The following is a 13,516-nucleotide window of genomic DNA, read 5'->3' on the forward strand; positions in this document are numbered from 1 at the left end:
GTGTTCAGCAGAGTTCTTTGAGAAGTGGTGTAGTCCAATGGAGAGGTCACTGGACTGGAACTCAGGAACGTTGGTTGCTGTTCCTGACTCTGTCACTGACCTGGTTTGTGATCTGGGGCAAGTCACTTTCCCTTGCTGTTGCCTCTCCTGTCCTTGTTCAGTGGGATTAGGTACTTTGTTGATGTGGGTCTTAAATTGGCAGTTGGCCCAGAGATTTTCTCCTTCTGGTGCAGGCCTCGATGCAGTGATCTGTGCATTTGTCACTTCCAGACTGGATTGCTGCCTTGTGCTGAAGCAATTAAGATCACTTGGATATTTTAGCTAGTGTCATATGCAGCTGCCCCATGCTTTATACAGGAGGCAGATTATACTGGTGCTCCAGCGACTGCACTGGCTTCCAATTTGTTTCCCAGTGCAATTGAAAGTCTTGGCTTTGATCTATAAAGCCCTTTAAGATTTGGGTTCTTTCTGCATACCTTGGAGACTGCCTATGTTCTCTTTTGATGGATGAGGTAAGATGAGCTGCTAAAGCTCAGAGAGGATGGTTTTGTTTGTGGTTAAGGGTGGAATCCACAAAGCTATTTAGGCACCTAACCTCAGATTTAGGCATCTAACTTGACCTAGAGGCTCAATCCAGTAGGGGCCCTCTGAGCACATCTACTGAATTGGAGCCCCAGTCAAATGCTGGCTGGAGGAGGAGCCTACCTTGTAGCCCAGTGGTTACTGCACTCACCTGGAATGTAGGAGACTCAGGCTTAATTCCCAGCCTTTTTACCAGAGGGGTAGAAAGGACTGGAACAGGGGTCTCCCATCTCTCAAGAGCATGTGCTAATCACTGAGCTATGGGGTATTTTGTTAGGGCATGCCCTCAGTGTCCCCTGTTGAAGCTGTTGCACTCTGGATAACTAAAGAAAGAGTGACTGGAGCAGGGGAACTTGACTTAGGGTCTCCTGCCTGCAGCAGGGTGCCCTAACCACTGGACTACAGAATCACCCCCACTGTCTCGCTCTGGCCCAATCACTCTTTATTTATCCAGAGAGCAAGGGCTTTACCAGGAGAGATTGAGGGAGGCCCCACATCAGAATAACCTATAGCCCAATGGTTAGAGGTAGGTGCTCCCAGTTCAAATTCTCCCCCCCCCCAGGGAGGGGGGAATTGAACCTGTCTCTCCCACATCCCAGGTGAGTGCTCTAATCACTTGGGAAAAAAGCAAAAGATGGGCATTACCACCACCACCACCACATCCTCCTCTGGCCATTTTGTGTAGAGCAAGGGAGGTTCCAAAGTCAGGAGAAGGGTTCCTGGTCATGGATCACTAGCAGTGCTAGGCACCTCCCCAAAGTCTGGATTAAGGCACCTATCCCTGAGAGAGGGGTGGGGCTTAGCACTTTGGTGGCTCCCTACTTAGGGTGCTAGCTATGCAGATTGCAGTCTAAGGCACCTTCCCCTTAGCATATGCGCAATGTGCCTCAGATGGCACGTGATCAGGATTCATCACTATATTATGATTATATTATAAATTTGGTCTAAGGCACCTCTCTTTCCCCATTCATTGGATAACGAACCTAGGTGCCTAAGTTGGTTTTGTGGATCACAGTGTTATTCCTGTCATTTTGTAGGTATCTAAAAGTTAGGTGCCATGATGCTCAGTGTTGCAATGCCTAAGTCCCTTTGTGGATTTGACTGAAACACTAGAGCAGGACAAAGGAGATCTGCATTCAGTTACTTGCTCTGCCACTGACTTCCTGTGTAACTGTGGGCAAGTCACTTATTCTCCCTGTTCCTCAACTGTGAAATGGGGATTTATAATACTCCCTTTCTCCCACCCACCCTTTGTCTAGTTAGGTTGTGAACTCTTTGGGGAGGGGCTGTCTCTTCCTATGTGTTTGTGCAGCATCTAGGGCACGAGGGCCCAGGTCACAGTTGAGGCCTCTAGAAGCTGCTCTAACAATTCAGTAGAAGTGCCCACATGCAAACAGGAGGGTGCTGGTGTTCAGGCATTTTAAGTGAATGATCTTCAGTTCTGGAATTTACTACGCTCATTGGGCTGACAGAGACCAAATTTACTGAATGCCTGGGCATGCTGCAAGGCCTATCACCCAAACTCTCTCTGAGGGAGCAGGCTGGGAAGCTTTGCTAGGGAGCTAATGGGAAGAGTCATAGGCATTGAGCCAATCATGATTTTAAATTGACTTGCACATGTACCTTGAGCTTTGCAACACTTTAAAAATCTGAATAGGCACATAAATGTATCAAAGTGTATTGGCTGATCCCATTTGACTGAGATTAGTGGATAAGGCTCACATAGATGGGAGAAGTTCTTTCCCTGTTTGTTTACGATAATGGAATCACACTTAATCTTTAGTCAGTGGGCGATATGGGTGCTTTCACAATCAGCGCCATAATAAAGCCAGTTTCACATCTGGAGAAACAAGTAGGCAGTTGGCTACAGATCAGCTTTGTTGCCTGTATAGTTAGTACAGTAGCTCCTTACTCTTCTATGCCAGGGCCCTGTAAGTGCACTTCTGTATTTTATTTCAGTCTGGAACCATTACAGCTATTTATCCATCTCTGGTGAACTACTTCATTTATTGCTTCACATGGATTCAGTCTGGCATGATAGATGATCTCAACTGCATCCTGTACACTATGGGAGCTGTCACAATGCTACTGCAATGATCTTTCAGGAGTTGAATCCCTGAAAGCCTTATTTTCTCTGTAAGAGACAGCAAGTAGTGCCTCTCCTCCCACTATGCTGCAGAAAGACTATATGATCAGCCTTGCTGTATTGACTGACTGCTCCTGTCAAAGCATGGGGCCAGCTTTATTTTCACCTTTTTATAAATAGCTCTCTTGTGCTTGAGAAACAGCATCTCAGGCCCTGGCTTGTTGGAGAGGGAAAGATAGACAGTTACATTTAGCTGCTGATCCTATAATTCCTGAAAAATTGCTATGACTTCTTGTAGATTGAGGTCTTTGGCTGCCACTTGACATCCCAGATAAAATAGGGGTCAACTCTACCCATCTCCTTCTGTTCTACACCCACAAGACCAGATTTCAACAGCTGTAAATTAATACAGCTTCATTAACCCAGCCCAGATTCATTTCACTAAGACTCATCTCTGAAAAATGATTGTAAAATGGTATTTCTACATTTATTGCCCTGCAATGCTTTTCAGATCAATGAGCTTTGTTAAGAGGACAGGTTGATATCTTCTCCAATTGCCAGCTCACCAGGCTCATCTTAGGCTCTAAGAATCAAGCTGGGTGCTGTCCATCACATTATCACCAGTAATAAAGGACAAATTAGGGCCATGGAGACTACTGTGCAATAATTGCCTCTGGAGGTTTGCACAGCTATTACTGGCTGGAACTTAAACAATGACATCCATCCCATTAAATTGTGCTAGCTCAGCCAGGCTCTTATTTCTGCTGCTTTTCCTTTCTGTTTGTCACTAAACTTGATGGATCTGATTCTGAACAGACACAAGGAGCTGATGGGTGTAGCAAGAAGGTACAATTTTTCACAGTCATTTTCCAGAGCACAGCCACACCTCAAGCTGCTTTCAAAGAGCATTTCCACAATACATGCAGGCCCATGCTAAACTCTCATCTCTTAACATCTTCAGTGCTAGGGGAGTGGGCTGGCTAAAGTGCTGTAAGTGATTACCAATAAATGGCTATTTAGTGACCTCATGCCCACTGTTGCAATTAACACAACTTGGTGCTTTGAGCAGAGTGGCCAAGGGTTATGTGCGCACTGATTAATTTAAATAGCCCCCAATTCCCATCCATAGCACCTTTTAATCAGAGTTAGCACATTATTAATGGGGTTACATAGGGAAGAGGTTTCTTTTGTGGCACATGCTCCATAGAAACAGAACATCTGTCTCCAAGGACCATTAAATAAGCTGATGTATTTTTTAAACAAATTTAAAATACTCTTAGAGATGTGGACAAATTGGAGGGCATCTAAAGGAGAGCAACAAAAATGAAAGTTTTGAAAACGTGGCCTATGAGGAAAGGTTTAAAAAAAAAAAACAAAAAAACTTAGCATATTTAGTCTTGAGAAAAGACTGAATGAGGACCCGATTGTCTTCAACTATATTAAGTGTGGTTATAAAAAGAACAGCAACCAAGTGTTCTCCATGGCCACTGAAAGGAGGACAAGCAGCAAATCAGCAGCAAGGGAGATTTAAGTTAGGTGGTAGGAAAACCTAATGATAAGGATAGCTGAGTACTAGAATAGGCTTCCAGGGCAGGTTGTGGAATCCCCATCATTGGAGGTTTTGAAGAACAGATTAGACAAACACCTGGTTTAGGTATACTTCGTCCTGTAACTGTAAAATGATCATAAGCGTGCTGCCTAAGTACGCTATATTCCAAGGGAAGTGGAGACATAACATTCAGTAACCCTTTCATGCAAAACTCAAAAACCTCACACAAAGCTCAAGAGTTCAGGTGACAAAAGCACCAGTCAACACCCTAAAACTGTTTATGAAAATGCATGTCACTGCAGTTACAACTGCTTCTGCACTGGCACTTTTCAGGAAGTCTCCCACTTGTACCCACATTTCTGGTGAACTCCACCAGCGCAAGCACTAACAGAGTAGCTGCTAGGGTCTTTGTTTTGTTTAAGTCTGATCACATCAAGTCTAGATGAACTGTGGTCAAGAATGCCAGCAGCAAGTCTGCACTAGAGTTTCCACCAATGCTAATATAATATTTCCTAGAAATTACCAACATAAACAAGATCTATGATTCTCTAAATCATTCAGTGACTTTCTGTTCTCCTAACCGCTGTGAACGAGAGCTGTTCAAGGAAAAAAAAAAAAGTGAGTTTGTCCTTTCTGGGCATGGACTTCAATGGGAACAGTAAACACATCTGAAAATCCTACATGAGTACCTCCAATATAAATTCATTAGAAAGGGGTACGCACCTTGTATAAGAGCGAATTTCCTCTCCTAGAAGCTTTTTTTTTTTTTGGCAGAGAATTCTGTAGCATTCAGTGAACAACTAACATGCTGGAGTTAACTGTCCCACTCTCTGAAAAGTTAACAATTCTTAGGTCTCACTCTGCATTTAGGTGGATGTGCGAAGCAATCCTAACTCATAGATGCCGCTGATGTACCTGTGCAATAGCACATTTCAGGTGCAGTGTAGGTATACCATAGCTGTATCTCTGAAGGTTAGTTGGCATCTATGAAGTGTGGCAGGGACTCCGTGCAACATGCATTGCACAGCAATTAGAACAGTATTCCACTGACTGGCAAACTGCCTCAATTCCATGTTCTAATTAAGAGTCCCATGCTGCAAATGTTACTTACAAACCCAGTAGTGCTGTCAAAGTGAGCCCTTAATCTATTTCTTAAGGAGTTTGATTCTTTGGACCATGTACTGTAAGTATCTGAAGTTAAAAATTACAATTGCATTCTCCCAAAAGGACCTTTGCTTTTCCCTTCAGCAAAGTTCCTAGATTTGTTACTACTTGATCATTCTCCTACATTTAGAATTTAATGCTTATGCCTCAATTTGTTTCACCTAACGTTTCTGCAGAAATGTTAGTTGTTTCCCCACTGTGTAACATCTCCCCCCCTCATTCCTTGCTTTTTAGCTGCCTTTATGATTAACTTTTGTGACTAGTTAAAAAGTTAAGCTAGCTAACTTGAGTGGTACCTATTTTATACTGAGGTTTGCAGATACACATTATATTAAGTTTGGGAGCATCATGTTCAGCTTGTATATAGAAGGGATGCCACAGAATGGACTGATTCACTAGACAATTTAAGCCAGTCTGCCTTCACGGGCAGGCTGGTATCAAGGTAAGGCCTTCAAGGTGAAATGTGATCTTAGATGATCTGGGACCGGCTATCAGCACTCATTCTTCATTGCTAAGATATGAATATGATTTCTAAGGAGTAATGTCAGCTGCAAAAACCACAACCACTGGATTAAAGGTGTTATACATTCAAAATATTTGCAAACTGACCCTCTAAAGAATCAGAAACGGCAATTTGAACAAGTCATGCTATATAGCAAACACTGCACACTCCCTCAAATGTTTTATACACTATCTTCCACACAAGCCTATAAGGGAATACTTAAAATTTTTTTTATTTTAATATAATACAGTATGTCTTAGCAGAAAGCACAAAAACAAATAAAACAATGGCCAAAGTAAAACAAGTTCCCAAAAATCTAAAGATTTCTCCAGAGAACATTTACACATATGCTGTAGATTTCACAGATATATACACATGTTTCAACATCATGTTACTGTTTCCCACAACACTCAACTTTACTGGATTGCTGGAACAAGATTGAAGTCAGAGGTTTAACAAGTAAAAAAAGCGACTTAGAAGCCAACAATATGCCTCAGTTGGTCAAAAATGTGTCTCCCTCCCATCACGCTCTGAGGGAAAGGGGATTATCTTCTGATTTCCCTCATTCCCAACACACCTTCCTTACAGACCTGTAATGTGGTAACACCCCTCAGTTCAAGGAGAAGGGCTGGCTTCAGCGGGGGGTATTGTTAATGCCAATCCAGTCATCGGGGTTGCTAGAGTAATTCAAGGCACTCATTCCAGTGCTGCCAGAGTTTTATACAGCACATTGCCATACTGCTAGATAGCCAGGCTGACCAATAAAGCATGTTTTTGGTGAAAGATGTGAAATGAATAGATTAGTCATCCCAAATCTCTTCATAATTTCCAGTTTAAGATTTCATCTGTATTTCATTCTACAAAGACATGTACATGACGACAACTACATTCATCTATAATTTAGATAACACTTGACAGCAAATTGCTTTAATGTGTCCTTTAACCATTTTGCTGTATATAGCAGCAGCTTTCTTGAGACAATGTTCAGGGGACACAATGAGGCTAATACAATTAACTCACAGTAAGGCCTTTCAGCCAGCTTCACAGTATAACAGTTGTCCTCAGACAATTGATCTTCCCATTGACCAGTAGTGTCTACAATGTATTATCAACTACAAGTGTTCTCATCACAACGTTCACCAGTATGTCAATAAAACCCCTAAAACCAAAAAATTAAGTACCAACAGTAACACTGTTTGCTCTGGATGCATGTGGTATTCCACACTTAACTGTAAGCTTCCCCATAATATAAAATACCCTTTAGATTAAAAGGATTTCAAGATATTGCACTGCTGTATTATACTTTTGCCTCCCAATCTCATTCCAAAGATTTCTTATGAAACTGTAAACAAATAAACCAAGTGATTTTTGTACAGTCTTCACAAATTGTATATCTGCATTCCAAAAAACCTGGAATCCACTGAAACCTTCATTACAGATACAGTAGCCTAAGCACAGTGGAAGTTCTGTCCAGCTGCTTTCTTTGTACAGTAAGAGATTGTCCATTCTTCCAACATTCACACTTTAAGTTTCCTCTTCTGGTCAAAGTATGCATCAAATCTTGACAGCGCATAGTCCTAAATAAAATGAGGTAAATAATCAATTTCCTGAGAAACAGTGTCAGTTGTGTGCTGCCATGATGTACATGCATTCTTGTCTGCAGTTTGGGAGACTATATAATATGAATATAGATAGAAATATTTCAATATTATCCTCCTGGCTTCACCTTCCAAGAGTATTTGGGGGACAAAGGAAGAGACCTTTTAAACAAGTTAAAGTGTCGTGTTAAAGTCTAATTTCAGGTTTAGTAGCATTTCTGCATCTTATCTAACCCTTGGCTATTAGTTTCATGTCAGTTAAGTTTGTCTAGCAACAAAGCAGGGCTTATAGCCAACGCTATAGCACTATTCAAGTGTACTAAACCTTTATCAGCAGTTTCTCTCTGTAAAGTAACTAAACAGTAATATCTTTACCATTCTTAGTCCCAGAGAGGAAGCCTTACTAGAGAAGTTTGAGAAGAAAGCTATGGAAAGATTTGTTTTTCCTCCAAAACAAAACTAGTATTAACACTAAAATCCACTGTTCATGTGTTAGTCAGGTACTGCAACCCTTTCAACTACAGGAGAATACGTCTGGGAGTGTGAAAGAATCCGCTCACTGGGAGGCGAAAAATAATTCCACTTCTGTTCACTCCTGGACAGAGTATTAGCAGAAGTTATTTATATTACCACCTGTAGTATCATTTGACTTAGGCATGGTAACTGTACAGGAGGATGGACAATTATACTCAGAAGAAAACTAAGTGTGTGTGTGGGGGAGGCAGGTAAATTTCTTTTAAGAAAGCAACACTGACTAAGATTACTAAATTACTCTTAACGTGCATTAAGGTTTACTTTTAAATTAAATGAAAGGTTAAGATTTTACTCTTTCAAAAAAACATACCATGTATCCAAACTCTATGGATGAAATCTTTGCTTGTATAATGGACCACAGGCCCCAGAAGAAGTGTGATGCCAGGGCAAACCTGCAAATTACAAAACAAAATGCTTGCTAAAGACTCTTCTAGTGTCCCACATTAACTGCATTATCTAGCCCACCTAGAGTCAAAATCAACAGTGCCAATTTTATTATAACTTGCTATCTTTTAGAGGAGCTCATATATATTATATCTGAGCATCCCAGAACAGAGTTCCTTCTTGCTCCAAGCAGTCAAGATATGACATCAGTATCCCACTCACTAACCCCCCAAGAAGCTTGGAAAATGTACCTTTATCTTAAGGTAGTTTTTCATAGCACAGGTTAGTTATTTGTACAATGCCATTAGTAACTTCTACAGCCTACTATTTGCATTGAGCCATAACAGTTTTGACATGAAACAAGGACTCATTTACAACCATTAGGGGGTTTGTTCTCATTTACCCTAGAAAAGCTATTTAAGGCAAATCGTAACTAGAAATTTCTCAGTGATGAAAGAATGTGAATCCTATAAAGACATCAAAATGCAAGTGTTAAGCAGGTGGACTGTATGCAGAATGCCAACACTGCCCTATCACTACAGTAAATATAAATAGTTACCTATTGACTTCCATCAACATATCTTCTTCTGTTTTGGACTTGTCTTCATTACTTAGATTTTCAAATCCATTTTGGAATGCAGTCAGGTAACTGGAGATAAAATGAAGCTAAAGACAATAGTGATCATGAGAACACATCAGACAAGTCTTAGACTCAAGAATGGTTAATATCAGCATGCTAAATCTTTATAAAGACCCTAAGAAGTTTAGCTTTTTCCAAGATTGAAAATTTGAGTACTGACCATTCTGGTTCATTTCAAAACCTGAGCACCAAAAGAATGCCACTGAGTAACAGATTAGAAATTCAGTATATAAAGACCGTATCCCATTAGTTTTACAGATACCATTTTGATATTTTATCTAACCCTTTTGCTTCTGATCTTAACCCCCAGTTATTGAAACCAGTGGAACATCAGGACAACCTTTGTATGTACATGCGGGACCATAGTAAGTGTTCTGAAAAGCTGAAAAGCTATTGGCAGCAATGGAAGTTTATCAGGGCTTTTTATTTTTTAAAGCATTGTACACTAACATCACACTAAGTTTATGAAAGAATGACTACTACATCCAGTGACACAGTGAGGAATTTTGGTGGACAGGATGTATAGTAACAATCAAACTGGTAATTAGGAAGGACAGATCAGATTTGAAGCTTGCGGACACTGACATTTGAGTGTAACTCTACTTTCATGTACCTACCTGTTGCATCCTTGTGGGATACTTCAAAAAACTGGCTTTAAAGAATGGGTATTTTTCATAAGTGTAGTCATACATCCATTCACAGAAGTGATTTGCAATGTCAAATCCTCTGAAAATTAACAGTTCAATAGTTAGGGCAGATTTCAAGTTTCCAGAATATTTACATATTTGCTCTTGTTTAAATCAATACAGTCCTGAAATTTTAATCTTCTTATAAAGCATGATGAGAACATTGGCATGAAGTACTTTAAGTTCTACAAATAAGAGATCAGAATTGTCAGTAAAAACAAGTTTATTGATGAAAACACAAAAAACAAATAGCACAATATGCATCAACTAGCCTTTTGGTTTTACTGCTAGCTTTAAGACAATGTCCTTATTGTCCATGCAGGAGAACTTGCTACTGCTGTTTGTGTGGAGTAAATTAGCAATACTAGAATCTGTGACCTTAACTCAAAAACCAAGGGTCCAATAGAGTGAAGAATTGACAACTATTTGCCAACATTTTTTATGGAATGCAGGAGGTAATTTAGATCACAAGTCATTTATTAATACTGTAAAAACCCACTTCTATATAACTGGCTAATACTCCACTGGCATTTTGAGTTCAATTAAGTTTGTTGTGATAAGGTTTAATGGAGTAGTACACTTATATCAGTTTTTGCCAAGTTGAAAAGTATGCTCTATGGTATTACTAAGACTAAATCAGAAAGTTGCTGAATGAAGAGGGCATTTTTGAGTAGTCCTGTAACATCCCGATAAATAATCCTTGCACATATGTCAGGAGGAAAGGAGTTAGACAAAAGGATTGAGAGAAAGGAAAGCAATGTGGGGAGTTACAGTTGCATCAAGTAGCAAGAGCCCTTATGTTTACAGAAATTGCTAAATTAGTTGAAAATCTGTGGAATTATGTACAGGAAGTGGAAGCTTGTGCTGCACTTGGATACATTCAGAACACCAGTAACTCAACCATTTTTCTTAAATACAGTAGGTGGTTGTAGGTGAGAAAGTTCTTTGAAGTTGCCTCAGAACAGAGTAACAAAATGGTTCATCTTCCTATGCTAGAACAAGGTTGCTGCAAGAACTGATTTCAGAAGAAAGCAGCAAACTACAGTGCTAGGAAAAGGTTTTGGTAAAAATAGCCAGGACAGTGGAAGTAATAATTAAGATAAAAGATGGCTTGTGTTCACAAGCCATCTCTTTAGCAGAATTTTTAAAGGTATGCAGTAAAGATTTCAGACACATTACTTAGATGTTAGACTAATGATCACATCTTTCTGATTAATAGAGAGATCTCTTGCATTTTCTAAAGAGATTTTATTCACTTTTCTGCTCCATTTATGGAAAAAAACACCCAGTCATGTCTAGGAGGCAAGCTATCACAAGCCAAATATTATGTGAACTGAACTGCAGCAGTCTGGCTTTTCAGACTTCTGCAGATGAATTTGATTTCAGATACACTGATTTAGGCACCTGCGAGCCTGCCAATTTGGCCTGTGCTCAGAGCTTTTGGCACTTGCAGTTTTGGTGAATCAAAGGCAGGCCACAGAATGTAATGCAGAGAAATACAACTCATTGGAAGAGATTAGATTTAGAAAAGTCTTATTAGCATTTCCTTTTACTGTAGTTTATTTAAAGACGTGCCAACCATGCCACACAGGAAAATCTTGCTATGTTTGGAACAATTTACCTGTAATTATAGCTGCTGTATTCAAAGTCAATAAGCATTAGCTTTTGTTTTTCAGAATCCTCTCTGCCTTCCAATAGCAAGACGTTACCTGAAGAGTTTTGAGAAAACACAAAGATGTAGTGAGCAGAATCACTGGATTTGTTTTGATAAAAATTCAAACAATACTTCTATTATAAAAAAAGTTTTCAAAAAGCTTTGCTCAAGGATCCTGGTGTTCCTTTTGACAAAGCAGGAAAGCAACATGTAAAGGCATTGGGATACCTATATTTAATTTGTAACAAGCTTGTCAAACCCCTACCCTTCCACCAACTCAACCCATCATCATAATCCAAGGTGTCAGAGTTCACAGGATTGAGTAGATATATAGCCCAAAACAGCATTAGTAGAAATCAAGCAAGAAATAATCAAAGGCTGCTCTTAGCACTGCAGTATTAACCTAGTTGCCAAAGTAGCGCCATCCTACCTTCTTGGCAGTCATTGTGGCAAAAGACAACTGGTGATGAAGTAGCTTCAAGCATAGATCTGAAAAACCAAGAGCAAAGGGCCAATAAAGAGCTAATTATGACAAAAAAGTTTCTAGACCCAGCTAAATGTAAAACTTGTTTTTTGTTGCATGAACTCCAGGTTTCATAGTATTCCTGACAAAAAACTACATTTTAATGCTGTGTGTAGGCTGAGAATTTAAGTGCACAGAAATCAGGATACTCAGAGGTAGGGCTCTACTACAACCAATTCAGCACACTATTACTGGATGCATGGGTATTTATCCATTAAGGGTAGCATGAGGTCTCTACTGAAAGCTTATGACTTATCAACGATCAATCATTGCATGATGTGTACATGGTTAATATTTAAGGAACAATGTAATGTAAGCATTACAAAACAAGGGTCAGTTGTGGAGGCTGTGGGAACCATATCAGTTTGACCTGTAAATGCAAGTTTATTGAATTCAGAGAACTATATTAATACATTGTTACATATACAAATACTCCTCTAGTGTCAGTGGTAATTCATAAGTTAATGTAAAATAGTGGCAAAGAAGCTAAAATCTTACCTTAGGCTTTTCATTTCCTGGGGAAGATTGTAACTGAGGATTTTGTTCAATTTTCTAATCCGGGATTCTCTGGTAAATTTAATCCTCAATACTTGGTTTAGATACCTACCCAAAAAATAAAGTTAATTGTAAAACAGTGTACCAAGTTTGAGTACAATTAATATTCCAAGGCTAGAATGCCAATTCTACTTTAGTTGAGACCTTTAGTTTTTCCTTTAGTTTAATCTTAAAAAAAATATATAAGGTTTCAAAATCAAGATGGACCAAATTGAAACTTCTGGAAAAAAGTTAAATATTCTTGACTCCCGCCGGTACAAAATACCTGCCAGTTTACAGAAGAGACCCTCTAGAACAGCAAGACTTCTACCCATTAAGATTGTCATTGGCTGCTGTCTCCCCCCCGTTTTATAAAATTTACAATAAAAGTGAGAAGACTTACTTTTCCATTGTCCCAAAAAGCCATTTAGGTTCTTTATTAAATGGCATTTTCATACCATGAAACCTGGCCATTTTCTCAGCTATTTCTGCAGATATATCAGGTAAGCCTAGTTCTTCAGTGTCTAACTTTCTGCTCTGTAACAAAATAAAGCACACTTGAAAGAGCTGATAAGGACAGAGAAACAAGAATATCATCACTCAATAGCTTTGAAGTAACAGAATCAAAGTTTAAATTGTTTCATGAAGGTTCAGCACAATTATGTTTGGGAAGAAGTTTAAATTAGCTGGATTATCTATTAAGTATTCATTTGGTAGCCTCTGATCTTCTGTCCTATAAGGTCAATGGGTCAAGTCCCACCCGAAGTCTTATAACCTTGGACAAGAGTCCAGGGGATACATTAAGGGTGTCATTGAAAAGAACAAAAACAAATCTTTGTGTGCCATTCTTTTGGTTCTTAACAGAATGGCTGCTCTCAAGCTTGTTTCACTCCATATTTATTATGGCCCAACATAAAACTACAGCTGGAAAAGAAATTTTTAGAGAGAGACATCTTCCCTCCCCCCAGAGAGATTATAATTAGAGTCAGGAAGTCTAGTTATAGCAACAAATTAAGGCTAACAATTACAAGTACCAAATATTTCATTCCCACGTCTCTGCTTTTGTATACAGTCCAAAGA

At 39.4% G+C, this 13,516-nt stretch overlaps 1 protein-coding gene across 1 annotated transcript in view; it reads right to left on the reverse strand.

The window, feature by feature from the left end:
- Positions 1-6,091: 6,091 nt before the first annotated feature.
- The window catches only part of CHKA (choline kinase alpha), a 34,610-nt gene continuing 27,185 nt past the window's right edge, over positions 6,092-13,516 (reverse strand). The window contains exons 5-12 of the mRNA XM_024209519.3: positions 12,840-12,973; positions 12,401-12,505; positions 11,810-11,868; positions 11,347-11,434; positions 9,657-9,765; positions 8,959-9,065; positions 8,326-8,407; positions 6,092-7,460 (exon numbers count right to left, since the gene is read on the reverse strand). Coding sequence (XP_024065287.1) covers positions 7,401-7,460; positions 8,326-8,407; positions 8,959-9,065; positions 9,657-9,765; positions 11,347-11,434; positions 11,810-11,868; positions 12,401-12,505; positions 12,840-12,973 — 744 coding nt within the window. The 3' untranslated portion in view covers positions 6,092-7,400. The remainder of the gene's footprint in view (positions 7,461-8,325; positions 8,408-8,958; positions 9,066-9,656; positions 9,766-11,346; positions 11,435-11,809; positions 11,869-12,400; positions 12,506-12,839; positions 12,974-13,516) is intronic.

The sequence above is a fragment of the Terrapene carolina genome, unplaced genomic scaffold, assembly GCF_002925995.2.
Source record: "Terrapene carolina triunguis isolate 2854851 unplaced genomic scaffold, T_m_triunguis-2.0 Scaffold250, whole genome shotgun sequence".
NCBI classification, from domain to species: Eukaryota; Metazoa; Chordata; order Testudines; family Emydidae; genus Terrapene; species Terrapene triunguis.